The sequence below is a fragment of the Ceratotherium simum genome, chromosome 28 (assembly GCF_057802395.1).
Source record: "Ceratotherium simum simum isolate JZ-2026a chromosome 28, ASM5780239v1, whole genome shotgun sequence".
Lineage (NCBI taxonomy): Eukaryota > Metazoa > Chordata > Mammalia > Perissodactyla > Rhinocerotidae > Ceratotherium > Ceratotherium simum.
The window spans coordinates 15,055,062-15,069,679 of NC_141927.1; the positions used below are offsets into that span (position 1 = coordinate 15,055,062).

The 14,618-nt window shown below is 42.3% G+C and overlaps 1 protein-coding gene across 1 annotated transcript in view; it reads left to right on the forward strand.

Moving 5' to 3' along the window:
* WWC2 (WW and C2 domain containing 2) overlaps nt 1–14,618 on the forward strand; it is a 204,608-nt gene that overhangs the window by 180,774 nt on the left and 9,216 nt on the right. Inside the window, exon 21 of the mRNA XM_087418330.1 lies at nt 1,068–1,310. Coding sequence (XP_087274456.1) covers nt 1,068–1,310 — 243 coding nt within the window. The remainder of the gene's footprint in view (nt 1–1,067; nt 1,311–14,618) is intronic.

Here is a 14,618-nt window from a genome sequence, read left to right on the forward strand (position 1 = left end):
CTCATAACATTCTCTGATTGAAGTCTTCAAGGTCAGTGTGTCTTCTCTTCCTAGTGTTTAGCCTACAAACCCCCAGCAGATATTTATTCATACATATTCAATAATTATTTCTTGATAAATGGGTGAGATTGGCCTCAGCAAGAACACCAGTGATTCAGGGGTGAAAATAGATATCAGACAATGGGAAATTGAAGAAGGAGTTGGAATTTAAATATACTGATTAGAGGAGGGAATCAAAAACTTATCTCCAGGGGCCGGCCCTGTGGCGTAGTGGTTAAGTTTGCATGCTTTGCTTCGGCGGCCCGGGGTTCGCAAGTTTGAATCCTGGGCACGGACCAATGCACCACTCATCAGCCATGCTGTGGCAGCATCCCATATACAAAATAGAGGAAGATGGGCACTGATGTTAGCTCAGAGCCGATCTTTCTCAGCAAAAAAGAGGAAGATTGGCAACAGATGTTAGCCCAAGGCCAGTCTTCCTCACAAAAAAGAAAAAAAAATCTTACCTTTGCTGACCAGCTATGTGACAGAACTTACAGAAATGAAAGCCAAAGGTGTAAGCTGTGGGGATACAGTTATGTGTCCTGAAATGGAGGAGATGTAAGTTTCTGGTAACGTGTTTGTTTTTCACGGTAGGTGGGCTTTGTGTAGTAAATTGGTCAGGCTAAGCTAGGGTATACTATGGTAACAACTTTAAAAATCTCTGTGGTTTAAAACGATAATGGTTTATTTCTTGCGTAGTTCATTGCGGATTGGCTGGATGCTCTGCTCCTTGTCCTTACTCAGGACCCAAGCTGATGGGCCTCCATCTCTGCTCTTTGCTGTCTCTCTAGCGGGGGACAGAAATGTACACATCTCACACTGGCTTTGAAAGGCTTCTGCCTGGAAGTGATACATGTCACTCCCACTCACCTTTCCTTGGCCAAAGCAAGTCACTTGGCCAGTTATGCCTCCCTTCAAGGGAGTAAGGAAATGCCATCCTGTCATGTGCCAGGAAGGAGGAAAAGCGGAATAATGACTACCAATGTAATAAGAGTGTTTTGTTGTTTTGTTTTCTAACTATCCAGGCGGTTTGCCAACCAGTCCTTAGGAGAACAGCACAAGAATGCCCAGTACGTACATCTCTAGACTTAGAACTGGATCTTCAGGCATCTCTAACCCGGCAGAGTCGCCTCAATGATGAGCTGCAGGCCCTGAGGGGCTTGAGGCAAAAGCTGGAGGAACTGAAAGCTCAGGGAGAGACTGACCTTCCGCCAGGTGTGCTGGAAGATGAGAGATTCCAGAAGCTCCTGAAAGAAGCCGAGAAGCAGGTACAGCTCTGTGTCTCCATCATCTCTGGGGGGTTACACAGAGTTAATCTTTTTCAAAGCCTGCTGTGTAGAAGATACCCAGCTTACACCTCAGTTTTGCTCAAGTCTTAAAATCCTTTTTTTAGAACTTAGAGCACATTTTTTTCCCATTGTTATAGGCTTTTTTTTTTTTACCTAGGATATTGCCAAAAAAGTGGTACTGCCACCCACCAAGGTGCAGACAGGAGGGCCTGCCCGCACCCCACCCCACCCCACAGCTGCAGCTCTGGTGGCCACTGGCCTCCTGACAGGAAGGGGACGTGGCAGCAAGGGGAAGTGGTCGTCTTCATTGCTGCTCAGCACTTTTCTTTGACTCAGCATGAGACTTGGCAAATAAATATAGTATAACTTTTATCATGTCATAAACTTTGTTTGAATTTTTACGAGTAGCTCTTTAAGATTCATTAAGCAATTAATCAATTGGAAAGGTATTGCTAATTTTAATTCCCCTAAATTTTCACATTCTTTTTTACCTTCAAGAAAGTTCAGGGGCCGGCCCAGTGGCGTAGTGGTTAAGTTCATGTGCTCCACATCAGCGACCTTGGGTTCGCAGGTTCTGCTCCAGGGCACAGACTTACACACCGCTCATCAAGCCATGCTGTGGCAGCATCCCACATACAAAAATGGTGGAAGGGGGCTGGCCCAGTGGCGTAATGGTTAAGTTCGCATGCTCCACTTCGGTGGCCCAGGGTTCACAGGTTAGGATCCTGGGTGCAGACCTATGTACCGCTTATCAAGCCATGCTGTGGCAGGCATCCCACATGTAAAGTAGAGGAAGATGGGCACAGATGTTAGCTCAGGACCAATCTTCCTCACCAAAAAAAAAAAAAGAAAGATCACCCTTCACATATTGGCATTCTCCCTTATCTTTGCTATACAAAATAGGATAAAATCTCTGATTAAAATATAGGGTATTTGTAAGGGAATATTTCTATTATTCCACCATGTAAATATGACCAAAATTTTCAAGAACCTGCATATTTATGAAGTTGATTGATCCTCTCGAGATTAGAATTTATATTTTGGTCCTAGAGTATATGTTCATATCCATATGTAATATACAAATAGAATTTTCCAATAGCTGAAATATTACAAATGCCAAAACATTCTTTTCTTTCAACCCTTTTGGATGGAAATCTGAAATAGATTAGATACTCTTAAATTAATAGAAAATCTTGTCCATAATATAGACTTCTCGCTTTGGCCCAAAGTGATTTTGATCATGTAGTACATGGTACTATAAGGAACTTGGAGTCCTTTAGCCCACCAGCACTGCTAATCCTAGATGGAACTCAGAACTTAATGAATGAATTTTGGGGATCAAACTAATATCAGCAATTTTTAAAGAAAGTTTAAGCAACGAAACATATTACATATCTGTATTATATCCCAGCTGATAGAAAGAAGCCTTTGCACACAATAGGACCCCAATAAATGTCTCTTCAGTGGGGAGTTGAGTTGTAGGCCTTGTGTCTGACACTGTGGTGAATACAAGGATAGTTAGACATTGTCGTGCTCGCAAAGAGCTTATGGTTTAGTAAAGGAGATGAGCCAGATACACCAGCTCCTCGAGAGAAGTCAATTCCTGGTGAGATCGGGGAGGTTTCATGGAGGAAGCGAAACTTAAACTGGCCTTGAAAGTGGGTAGTGGAACTTCATCCCAAGCGGGTGGAGAGGCCAGGCCAGCAGGCACTGGACCCTGCCATAGTAAAGGTCGGGAGAGCTCCGCACAACAAGGGCCCCATGGCAGGAGCCTGCAGGAGGGCAGGGCCACAGCACGGCTGTCCTTTTGCTAAATGGGAGATCTAGTTAAAAGCTGAAATGACCTACTCTTATGTTTGTAACCTTCATCATCATCATCATCATTTTCACTCTCTTGAATCTTTCAATTCAACATTAGCAATAATTTCAAACTCTTGGTTGACATTAACCACCTTGAATGTCATGGAGAAGCATCACAATCTTTTGACCCTTATGGGTCAAAGCCTTTCAGAGCTGGATTGGAGTTTTACAACTATAGATGTAAGCAGAACTTTGCATCTTTGGGTTTTTGGTTGTTTCTTTGTTTCTACTTTGTTGTCACATGAAATTCTGGATACCTAGGTATCAGTAGTTATAAAAACTTTGTGACTTTTTTCTACTTAGTATCATATTACTAAGATTCATCTGTAAATTGCTTGTTACTGTAATTTGCTTTGACTGCTATCTCTTCTCCATTGTGTAGAGAGCAGCTCAATAAAGCAAAAAGTTGGTTCTTTGAAAAAAACTGAAAAAAAAGTAGACAGAGCTCTGGCAAGATCAATGAAGAGAAGATAAAAATAAAGAAAATTATAAAAGTAAAGAGAGACAGAACTATAGATAAACTTGAAATTTAAAGGATAATTGAATACTATCAACAATATATGCCCACAATTTGGACAGATATCTAGGAAAATGTAACATATGAGAAGTGATGAAAGAAGGGGAAAAAAGATTGAAAATCCTATACCTCCTAAAGAAATGAAAGCAGTGATTAAAAATCTATCCACAAAGAAAACAAAGGTCTAGATGTTTTATAAGCAAGTTCCACCAAACTTTCAAAGAACAGATTATCTCAATTTTATACAAACTCTTTCAGACACTAGAAAAAGGGAGAGCACTCCAGAACTCATTCTCTGTGACCAGCATCCCTAACACCAAAACTAGACAATTATCAAGAAGGAAAATCTTAGCCAGTTTCATTTATGAATATAGATGCAAAAATTCTAGGTTAAATATTAGTAAATAGAATCCAACAATATATTTAAAAGATATTATATTTTGAGCATGTTGAATTGTGCTAGGGCCGGCCCCGTGGCTTGGTGGTTAAGTGAGCGCGCTCCGCTGCTGGCGGCCCGGGTTCGGATCCCGGGCTCGCACCGACGCGCTGCTTCTCCGGCCATGCTGAGGCCGCGTCCCACACACAGCAACTAGAAGGATGTGCAACTATGACACACAACTATCTACTGGGGCTTTGGGGGGAAAAAATAAATAAAATCTTAAAAAAAAAAAAAAAAAAAGAATTGTGCTGAAGCGTGTTGAATTAATATTTTAATATTAGAAAAATCTATTAATATAATTAGTCCCTTTAACAGATTAAGAAGAAAAACCATTTGATCAACTCAGTAGATGCAGGAAAAATGTTGATAAAAATCAATACTCGTTCATGTTTAAAACTCTTAGTAAGCTAGGAGGAGATAAGAACCTCCTTAACTGAAAGCAAACGTGGTCCTAAATAGACAAACTTTGGAATCATTCCCTTTAAGATCAGACACAAGCCATTCAACACTCTTCTGTTCAACATCGTATCAGGAATTCTAACCAACGTAAGACAAGAAAAAAGTAGAAGCAGAAGGATTGGAAAGGAGGAAATGAAGCTGTCGTCATTTGAGATAACATGATTGCATACGTTTAAAAATCTGCAAATTACTGCAAATAATAAGAGAGTTCAGCAAGATGGGTAAATAGAAGAATAATATATAAAAATCTGTTGCGTTGCTATACACCAACCAGAAACAACTAGAAAATTTAATTAAGAATTAAATATCCTAATAGGATATTATTTACAACAGTATCAAAGAATGTCAAATATCAAGGAAAAAATTAACAAAAATGTGCAGTATAGTCTAGGAAAAATTATAAAACCTTTTGAGGAGAAATGTAAAAACACCTGAATTCATGGCGAAATATATCATAGTCATGTAGAGCAGAGGTCAACAAACTTTTCCTGTAAAGGACCGGGTAGGAAATATTTAGGCTTTGTGGGCCATAGGGTCTTAGTCACTACTTTTCAACTCTGCTGTGTGGCACAAACACAGCCAGAGACAAGATGTAAATAAATGGTTATGACTCTGTTCTAATAAAACTTGACAAAAACAGATAGCAGGGCATAGTTTGCCAACCCCCAATGTAGAGGAAGAATTGATATTGTGGAGATAGGCGATTCTCCCTAAAATGTACCATAGATTCAATGTAATTCCAAGCAGAATGCCCACATGGTTCTTCATGGAAATTAATACAATTAATGGAAGAACAAAGGACAAAGAATAGCCAAGATACTTCTGGAGAAGAAAAAGGAGGGGGACTTGCCCTTAGGGAATCAGAATTTGTTAAGCTGCTAAGGTAGAGAGCCAGTATGTGATTGGTGCAGGACTCAAGAGACTGACCCACGGCATAAGATAGGGAGCCCAGAAACAGACACGTGTATATGAAGAGCATGGCTCTGTGCTGGAGGTAGCGTGTCAGCCAGTGGCTGAAGGAGGGACTGTTGAATGAGTGAAGCTGGAAAAAGATTATCCATAGGGAACAGATGACATTGGACCCCTCCCTTATATATAAAAATCAACTCCAGATAGATTAAGGACTTAAATGGCCAAAATGAAAGTTGAAAACTCATAGTAAAAAATATGTATCTTTTCATGTCTTGATTTTCGTATCTCTAGAGCCTATTCTGTGTCCTACCTAGTTGGAGATAAGGTAGATTGGGGCAGACTTGACAAGAGCCTTGAATGCCTAAGTGATCGGTTTCTCAAGAGGAGCTCTTTGGGAAGTGTGTGTGGTGGTGATGTGTGTGTGACATCAGCTAGAGTGGGTGGCCAGGGATAGACTTTTTTCCCCAAAACAGCGAAAGGAGCTTAGGCAAAGCCCAAGCAGTATGTCTAATACCGATTGAAAGAAACAGGATTGAGGCATCCTTTCAAAGGTAAAAGTATCATAAATACACTGTTGTCCTCAGTGGTTTTTTTTAATCTTTCATTATAGAATGCTGCTAAGATTTTTGCTGATGTTGATGGATGATTTGAGGTTTGCAAGTTTTTAGGATTACTCTTGTTTTCCTTCTACATTAAAGAAATCCTTAGTACAAGTAGATGAAAACCAGAAGGAGCGTAGACCCAGCAACCAAGGAGATCTTCAGGGCCGACTTAGACACGTTGCTCAGAGTCTCTGAAAACCTGCCCTCGAGTAAGAGTTGATGTTTGTTGCACACCTGTTTATTTTAATGATTTTTCCTTTAATGAGCCAGTCAGGCATGTGTTTGTTTTCAGCTGTAGAAAATTCTGGGAGGAGTTTCTTGGGAAACTTGAGCAGATGTTTTCCCTGTAAAAAAGAATAACGTCTTAATGCAAATCCTCCTTCTCCTGGGGTGCCTTCAGCCTGGTATATAAACACTCCAGGGGGATGACAAGGCCACCTTTTTACTTGTTCCCTATCACAGTGCCTTGTAGTAGATGTTCCGTCCAACCTTGGCGAAAATCTCCTCTGCCTCGTTAAAGCTGCTGATCTTGCTCACCAGGCACGATTTTATCCTCTTTTGAGTTTTGCTTGCTCCCTACCTGCCACTAGAGTAAAGGATTTTCCCTTGAATTACTGTTGAATAGACAAATATAGCAAATAAAGAGTCATGAGAACTGAGTGGTGGGCACTGCTGGTGGCCCCAGGAGACCTCGGCCACCTCAGAGCCTGTGCCCTGCCCTCAGGGTTAGGCAAGGCCATGATGTGGGCACCCATGGTCCAGCTATGCCTTGGTGGCTCTGGGACCAAGTTCCAGGAGCCCCAGGGTCTGGGGATATCATCAGATCAAATCAGTCAGCATTTCCTAGCGACTTGTGTAAGACACAGTTTGCACATGAGCCTCAACTCTTCTCGCAGACTGTTCTGAAACAGGAGCCTTATGCTGTTCTGTTCCCTGTGTCCCACGGGATGTTCACAATTGTGATCTAGGAAAATACTGGCAGTGATTTAGAGAAAGGGGCCTATCACACTTGCCAGGCTGCCAGGATCCCTGGTTTGTTGGTTTTCATACCTAGCACACTGTCCCTAGTGACAGAAGTAATCACAGGGACGTCAGGCAGATTGTCAAGACATAATGTGAAGTTGAGCTCAATTCCCTGGTAGGTGACCTCTTTGAAAACTGTCATCTCTGTCATTCAGCAACCATTTGTGTGACACGGGTGGTCTTTTCCCCTTTCATCTCCTAATTATTAGCACTTTGTCCCTGTGACAAGTCACCATCTGAAAAGTGGGTGCCAGCTACAGTTCTGATGGTGCTTTTCCTGGCTCTGCCTCAGAACCAGTGTCTCCATGAGTGTGCTGCTCTCGGTATGGGGAGGGGTTGCTTCTTTAAAGCCTGCAGAGCCCAGCACACTTTGGACATTGGATGCATTTTGCTCACAGAGTAGGCCTTCTCTCTTCACCATAGCAACGCACACTTAGATAAGGTGAGAAGTGGCCCCTGGGCTCAGAACTGCCCAGGAATAATACTTCAGAGATCATGGACTTTTCCAGTTTGCATCGAGAGTGTGAAGATTCAAGGGCTGACATCTCCTGAGTCCCACCCAGTGCAGGATGTCAGCAGGTCTTATTCCAGCTTTGCCAAGTGTCTGAAGAAGAGGGACACTTTAGAATTCTTTTTTGTAAAATAGTGCTTTGTTTTTATGTTGACTTGAAGTTGTTTAGTCATTAAATGATACCTACTTATGCATGATTCTGGCCTCATAATAAACTCCGTTGATGATTTTAATCATCCTTACATAAGTTGCATTGATGATTTTGCTTAGAAATTTAGTTGCATCTTAATAAAGGATTTCTGGTCTGTATTATCTGATGAACCAGCACTTAGCTGGTTTCGTAATCAGTCTGCACACCAGGTACTGAGGGGAAGGAATAGCTCCCGGAGGTTTCTCTTGTGCTTGTGCAGAGCCTGAGATAAACACTCCACTGCTTCGTTAGCAGGGTGCAGCCCCAGGAGGAGAGGAGAGGAGAGGCGAGGCGGGAGGTCACCACTGCGTGTGCTGCTGGCTCCTGTAGGTCCGGCCCTCCGGAAGCCACGCAAACTGCATCTCCAGTCGTCCCTCAGAGAGGAGAGGAAAGAAAGAATTGTTCTACCACTGTGCATGTGTGGGTGCCAGGCAATCTGATGGCACATTTTGGCTTCAGCAGGAAAACCCACGGCCAGGCTGGAGGCTCAGAGAAGGAGCACGAGGGGAGACACTAGCTGTGCCTTCATGAACGTGCCTTCACAGGGAGCTGGTGACCACAGCGCAGCAGGAAAGGTCGAGAGCATCTGAGCTGACATGTTAGAAGTGTCTGATTCAGAATGAGAACATACGTTTTCTAGTTCTCATCAAGAATTCCAGCTTGGGAACCGGCCTGGTGGCGTGGTGGTTGAGTTCGGCACACTCCGCTTCGGTGGTCCGGGTTCATGGGTTTGGATCCCGGGCATGACCTACACCACTCATCAAGCTACGCTGTGGCAGCGACCCACATACAAAATACAGGAAAATTGGCACAAATGTTAGCTCAGGGCCAATCTTCCTCGAGCAAAAAAGAAAGAATTCCAGCTTGACTAACCAGGAAGATATATCTGAATAACTAAGGGCCAGGGAGAGCTGAGATCGTTGTCTTAATAATTTGTATTCCGCTTTTTCCATACCATTGCTGTTATTTTCCTAGACCATTACTGTGAACATCACATGGAGATACTGTTAACAGTTCAGTATAAAACTCTTTTGTTAGAGGAGTTGAAGCTCAGATATACAAGTGCTGTATTTTTGTGCACCATGCTGGCTCAAAACTCTCTAGCCAGCCTGATGCTGCCCAGGGCAAGAGTCACTGGTGTACGTTGGAGGTTCTTGTTTAGGGTCCAAGTGAAAAGGAAGAGCGTGACTGTGACAGCAAGGCCAGGAGACCTGGAGCCCCTCTGGGGTCAGAGCCAGATCCTCTCTGATGTTTTTGCTTTCTCAGTACCCTTCCCCATTCCTGTCCTTCACAGCTCCATCTTTCTCATCAAAATAAATAAATAACAAATCAGCCTTATAAAATGTCATAAAAAGTATGTGTTATCTGTGGCTTTTGTTTTTTCCATGCTCAAATAGGATTCTATATACTTATCTATGAAATAAGAGGATTGGATAAGATGGCCATCAAGATCCCCTCTAGTTGCAAACTTCTGTGCTCTATTTGAGATCAAATCTAATATGCTTTCAATATACCTGAAGATTCAGAGAAACGTGTGGGACTTGGAGGCTGCGTGGCCTAAAAGAACCAGACCTGTAGAGCACACGCAGTACTTTGATAATTCTCAAGTCCAAGGTGAGAGGTGATCCCTGAAGGCTTTTCCATATCAGGATGTCCACACCTCAGTCTTACACAGGTTACGCAGAGCAGACCTTGTACTGAACCCGAGGAAACTGCTGACCCGCTGCCCCTCTGTCTTTGCTCCTGCCGCCCAGTGGCAGTTGGTGCGTCAGGCACCAGCGAAGAAGGAGCTCGCGAAACAACGTGCATTCAGACCATTTTAAAAACGATCTGATTCCCCTGGGTACAGATGTTTTTTATCTTTATTTTTACCAACTCTATATATGTAGACTATTTCAGTTATGTACTTTTCTTTCTCACACTGGAGTTTGTAATAACCAGCTCTGTGAAATACAGACTGTTCTGATTGTGTACCTTTCATTATTAACAGAAGTTAGTAACAACCATTGACGTTTCTCTCCTGCTTGCTCTTCATTTCCACACCCACTTCTTAAATACACACAGACGCAACCGCACACACAGTCACACACTGCCCTTTCATTTCCACCGTTTCTTCGTCGTGGTGGAGAGTTGTGAGATTTGGTCGTAAAATGCCTAACAATGAGCAAAGAGCCTGCCTATTGCCATAAAAAATATGGCTCCCAGAAAAGCAGCTAATTAAGGCTGGCAGCGGGTCCCGGATTTGCGTCCCTTGTCAGGGAAAGCTGTCAGGTCTCAGGGCGCACGCCATAACCTTCCTCCTTTGTGGTTGAAAGTCTGTTTTGTACCTCAGAATAAAAACTGAATCAGAATTAGTGTCCTCGTGTATTGTACAACCCCCTTAGGAAGCAGAGCAAGAAACCTGGGACTGTAAATTAGGACTGGATTGTGTTCCTTATTCCATTAGGCTTCTTAGCGTGACTGTGAGTAGATCACTGGACTTTTCTGCGGGTCAGGCTCCATTGCATAAACTGAAGGGTAATCGCACTCTTCTGGAATCTGGGGCATAAAAAGTGGCTTCCAATCCTCGTGAATCAGGAAGCTTGTCATGACTTGTGGGTGAGAAGGGGAGAGGCGTGCCTGGGGAGGATTGGTATTTTTCCAAAGGAGCCTCATGTTGATTACAAGGCAGAAATTTCTTTTTCTTCCTCAGTGTTTCCTGTCAAAACACCAAAGTTCTAAGATGCTAGACTTTTTAAAGCTTAAAATAATACAGATGTTAACATCTTTAAAAGTTAGAATCTGCTAAGAAAATTGTCAAAGATTATTAATACATTCACAACAAATAAATCAAAATAAAGACAACAGATACAACAAAATAAATCTTAATGATTTCAGTGAAGTATTCAGCATTGAGATTTAACTGCCTGCAAAGTGAGCTACTTTTGATTATTAACAGCTGACAAAAATTTTATGATATATTTGTTCACCCAGATTTTTGGAGAAAAATATAAATATGTAAGACAAATGTATACAGAGACAAATGTATTCTTCATGAAGTATGTTCTTATTCAGCAAGGAAAGGAATATTTTTATGTGTTCCATAGTCATTCTTATTTTGCACAAAACAAAGCCAAGTTTCGAAGTAATTTTGCAGTTACCACAAAAATGCTGGTATTTGAAAATATCAGCAGCCATTAGGCTACTTAATAGTGCTCTAGAGGGTATAAAACAGACCTCCACAGTTCCATTCACATGTAAGGCAACAAAAGACTGGCAGGATCCCAGGAGCCTGTCGCATTTCTGCTCTGATAAAAGACATTTTCTTGGGGAAACTGGGTCAGGTTTTCTTACCTTGGTGTATCCCGCATGTGCATTCCCTCTCTGGCTTTTCCTGATCTTGCCGTTGTTCAAGTCAGTAAGCAGATGGCCATTTGAAGATTGATTTACTCATGTTGTAAGTCACCAAGAATTAGAAGAGCAGCAGCACTTTGGTATAATTCCTTGTTTACTAACTTGATAGACCTCATCGTGGGAGGAGTCATTTCTTCGTGTTGACTAAGTCGGTGTTTCCTCACCTAGGACGTAGTGAACAATCGTCCGTTTACTAAAGATAAGACTTCACCAAATAACTAAAATCTCACGTTTGTCCCCTTGTGAACTTGAATAACATCAATTCAGGAGCTCCAAGTGACAGCTAAACTACCTCATCAATTACAAAATAATCAAGAGAATTGTTACCTAACAAACGTGGGCCACTTCTCTAAACGAAATCTTTCAAAACAGGGAGAGGAAAGAGGAGCAGTAAAAAATCTCTGGAAAAGGGATCCTTCGTGATGAAAAGAATCAGAAACTACTGCCGTCGATGCTCGTTAGCAAAGTGCCAGGGACGCCCCACTGTAGGATATTGAACTTTCTGTAAAGTGGTGTGAGTCTAACTGATTCTTCATAAGTACTTGCTGAATAAATAATTTTTGTAGACTGTCCTCTTTCCTAAAAGTATCACAGCATTTTTATTTCCAAATTTAAAGTGAGTTTTGTGTACGTCTGCTTTGAGAGTATTTTAAAATTTAAAAAGATTTTTTTAAGTTGAAATATTAACACGTGCTTATTGTAACAAAACCAAATAATGCAGAAGTGCCCTTGAGTCCCATTCCCCAGGGGTGACCGCTGATGACAGTTTGGTGTATAGGTCCTTCCAGCTCTTTTTTGTGCCGTGTGTGTGTTAGTGCTATTTGGAAGAGTTACACAAAAATTGGGTTGTAAAGACATATTGTTCTGAAACTTGTTTTTTTCTCCACTTAATTCTAGTAATATATGATGAACAGCTTTCCATATTAGTGAATGTTGCGATAATTCATTATTTTTAAGGCATCACTGTGTAGATATATCATAATTATTTAATTATTCTACTAATGACAATTTTCAGTTATAGACAATGTGGAAATGATCATTCCTGTACAATTTTGGGCACCTTTCCACTTTCAGTCTTGTTTCCAAAGCATAAATACCAGTAGAGGAATTGCTGCCCTATCAGTTTGGCTGTGAACCACGGTCAGATATCTTGTCTGTGTCGTGTCTTTAACCTAAAGACCTTGTTCTTTGGCTTCTTGGCCTTGAAGGTGCCTGAAACAGTGGGTCCATATGAGAAGACAAGATCCTTAATTCCCTTTTTGCCAGCCCCTGTCTTACCTCCTTCTAAAGTTCATAACTGCTTAAGTTAAGAACAGTAGTTGGACTTTTTGAGTCCAGAAGGATCCCAATTATGGGATTGTCCATCAACTTAGGTTACAAACTGCAGGCTGCCACCCTTAGCAATGCTGTTTTTTCTTCCATCTCTGTGCCAACTGCTTAGTTCTGGCCTGAGTTGAGCTCTCTCTCGTAAGACTTTGCTCTAAGCTGCAAATAGCTGCAAACACCAATATTGTAAATTTCCCCAACTATTTCCTTGACAGCTCCAGCTGCCACCCCCATGACCAGTGGCCACCGCTAAGCAGGGCCACATTTTATATTCTGTTACTGTAGCACACCACTTGGGAGGCCATGGGGAGAGAGGCTGACAGTGCTGAAGGGCCCTTCCAGATGAGCTGAGTGTCCCAGCCTCTGACTCAAATTAATAGTGTCCCCTCCCCCAACACATAACCCCTTGTCGGGGGACCGGAAGCATGACTCATGGTGCTCCCTCTTGGGGGCAGCACAGGCCTCTCACGTCTGTGGGAACCTGTGGATGGGGACACACACCTTCCTCTCCCAGGACTCACGGCCCTTTAAGGTGTCCACAGTCAGGTAGGCGAGAGTGGTGTCCTTGGATGAGAGCTGGCCCCCATGTTTCTTTGCCACGTGTGTTTATCTGTGGGTTTTCTGCTCATATCCAGACCCTTTTTCCTGTTGCATCGTTTGTGTTTCTCTCCTTGAAAGTCCTCTTTATACACCTACCTATTATTTAAGTTACAAATGATTTTGTCCATTCTGTCGTTTGTCTTTTGAATGCCTTTCGAACTATAGAAGTTGAGATGTGTGCTTGCATTTAAATCTATCAGGTTTTATTTTATGGCTTTCTGGAGAGCCTTTGTTGATACTCATTGTTGTAATGTTGATTACTTTGTTGTAATCACTGGAAAAAACCCTGGGTAGTTCTAAACCTTTTGAGAGTTACTGAAGCACATTAATCTTAAAAAGATTGTCATCTAAAAACTTGATTTTCCCACAGACCCACTCATTCCTTCCCTCATTCAGCCTGTATTTGCTGAGCTCCTGCCGTGCGCCGGCTTGTGGAGCACTGGGGCTTCTGGCCCTAGTGGGGGCACGCATCAAGTCCCTGCCCTCGAGCCACTCCAGAAAGTAAGGCAGGGTCGGGGGCCTTAAAAAGCATCTCTCGTTCCTGCGCTGTCTACAGGTTTCATTGTGAAAATGGCTGCTACTCAGGAAATGTACCAAAAGGGCCCTGAGACGCAGATTTGAGTAAACCAAGTCACAGTTTGTCTCGGCAGGGATAGAAGTGACGGGGTTTCTGTTACTTAGAGTGAGAGAAGCAGAATACCACTTACAGTGCATGACAGCTTTCCAGAGCACTGCTGGGTCAGGTAGGTGTCCCCAACACCCTGGTGAGAATTGGGAGGGAAAGTTACCCTGGATCAGCACCAAAATTTTTGCTTTGAATTCCTTTTCTTAAAGCAACTCTCCAAACAAGTGCCAAAAGTCAACTCACATATTTATAAGGTCTCACTGTCCCCAAAATACAAAGTAAATTAAATTAGATTTTTATTTCTGTCGGATGGACATAATTCCTGTTTTTAAATACATATTGACAAGCCTGCTTTTAGATGACACCACTTCCCTGCATTAAGTACATACGTAATATATTCTTAAGTCTCCAGCCATTTGATTTAATATAATTCACTTTGTAAGGCAACACTGCAAGCAACTTTAGGCATTTGTCAAAAACAACTCACTGGTGTAAAAATCTTCATTGTGCACTTGAACCTCTATAAATTATGTTAAGCAGACATAAGCCCTGCCCCCCTGAAGCTTGTGGGCCCGTGTAAACAGCTCAGACCCCAAGATGAACCGTGAGCTGAAACCTGTATTAACAGCCAGGCAGCCTCTTAGCTTTGCTGTGAGTGGGAGCCAGCACCTTTGTGCAGGGCGGCCGGGCGGGGGACAGAGTCAGGCCCCTTCACCCCACGATGACATTCTTACTATAAGTCACATAATAAGCACATTCATACTTAAGCCTCATTTCCTACTTCACAGTTTGTTTATGTAGCTAAGAAATTGTCCTTTTATATCATAGCT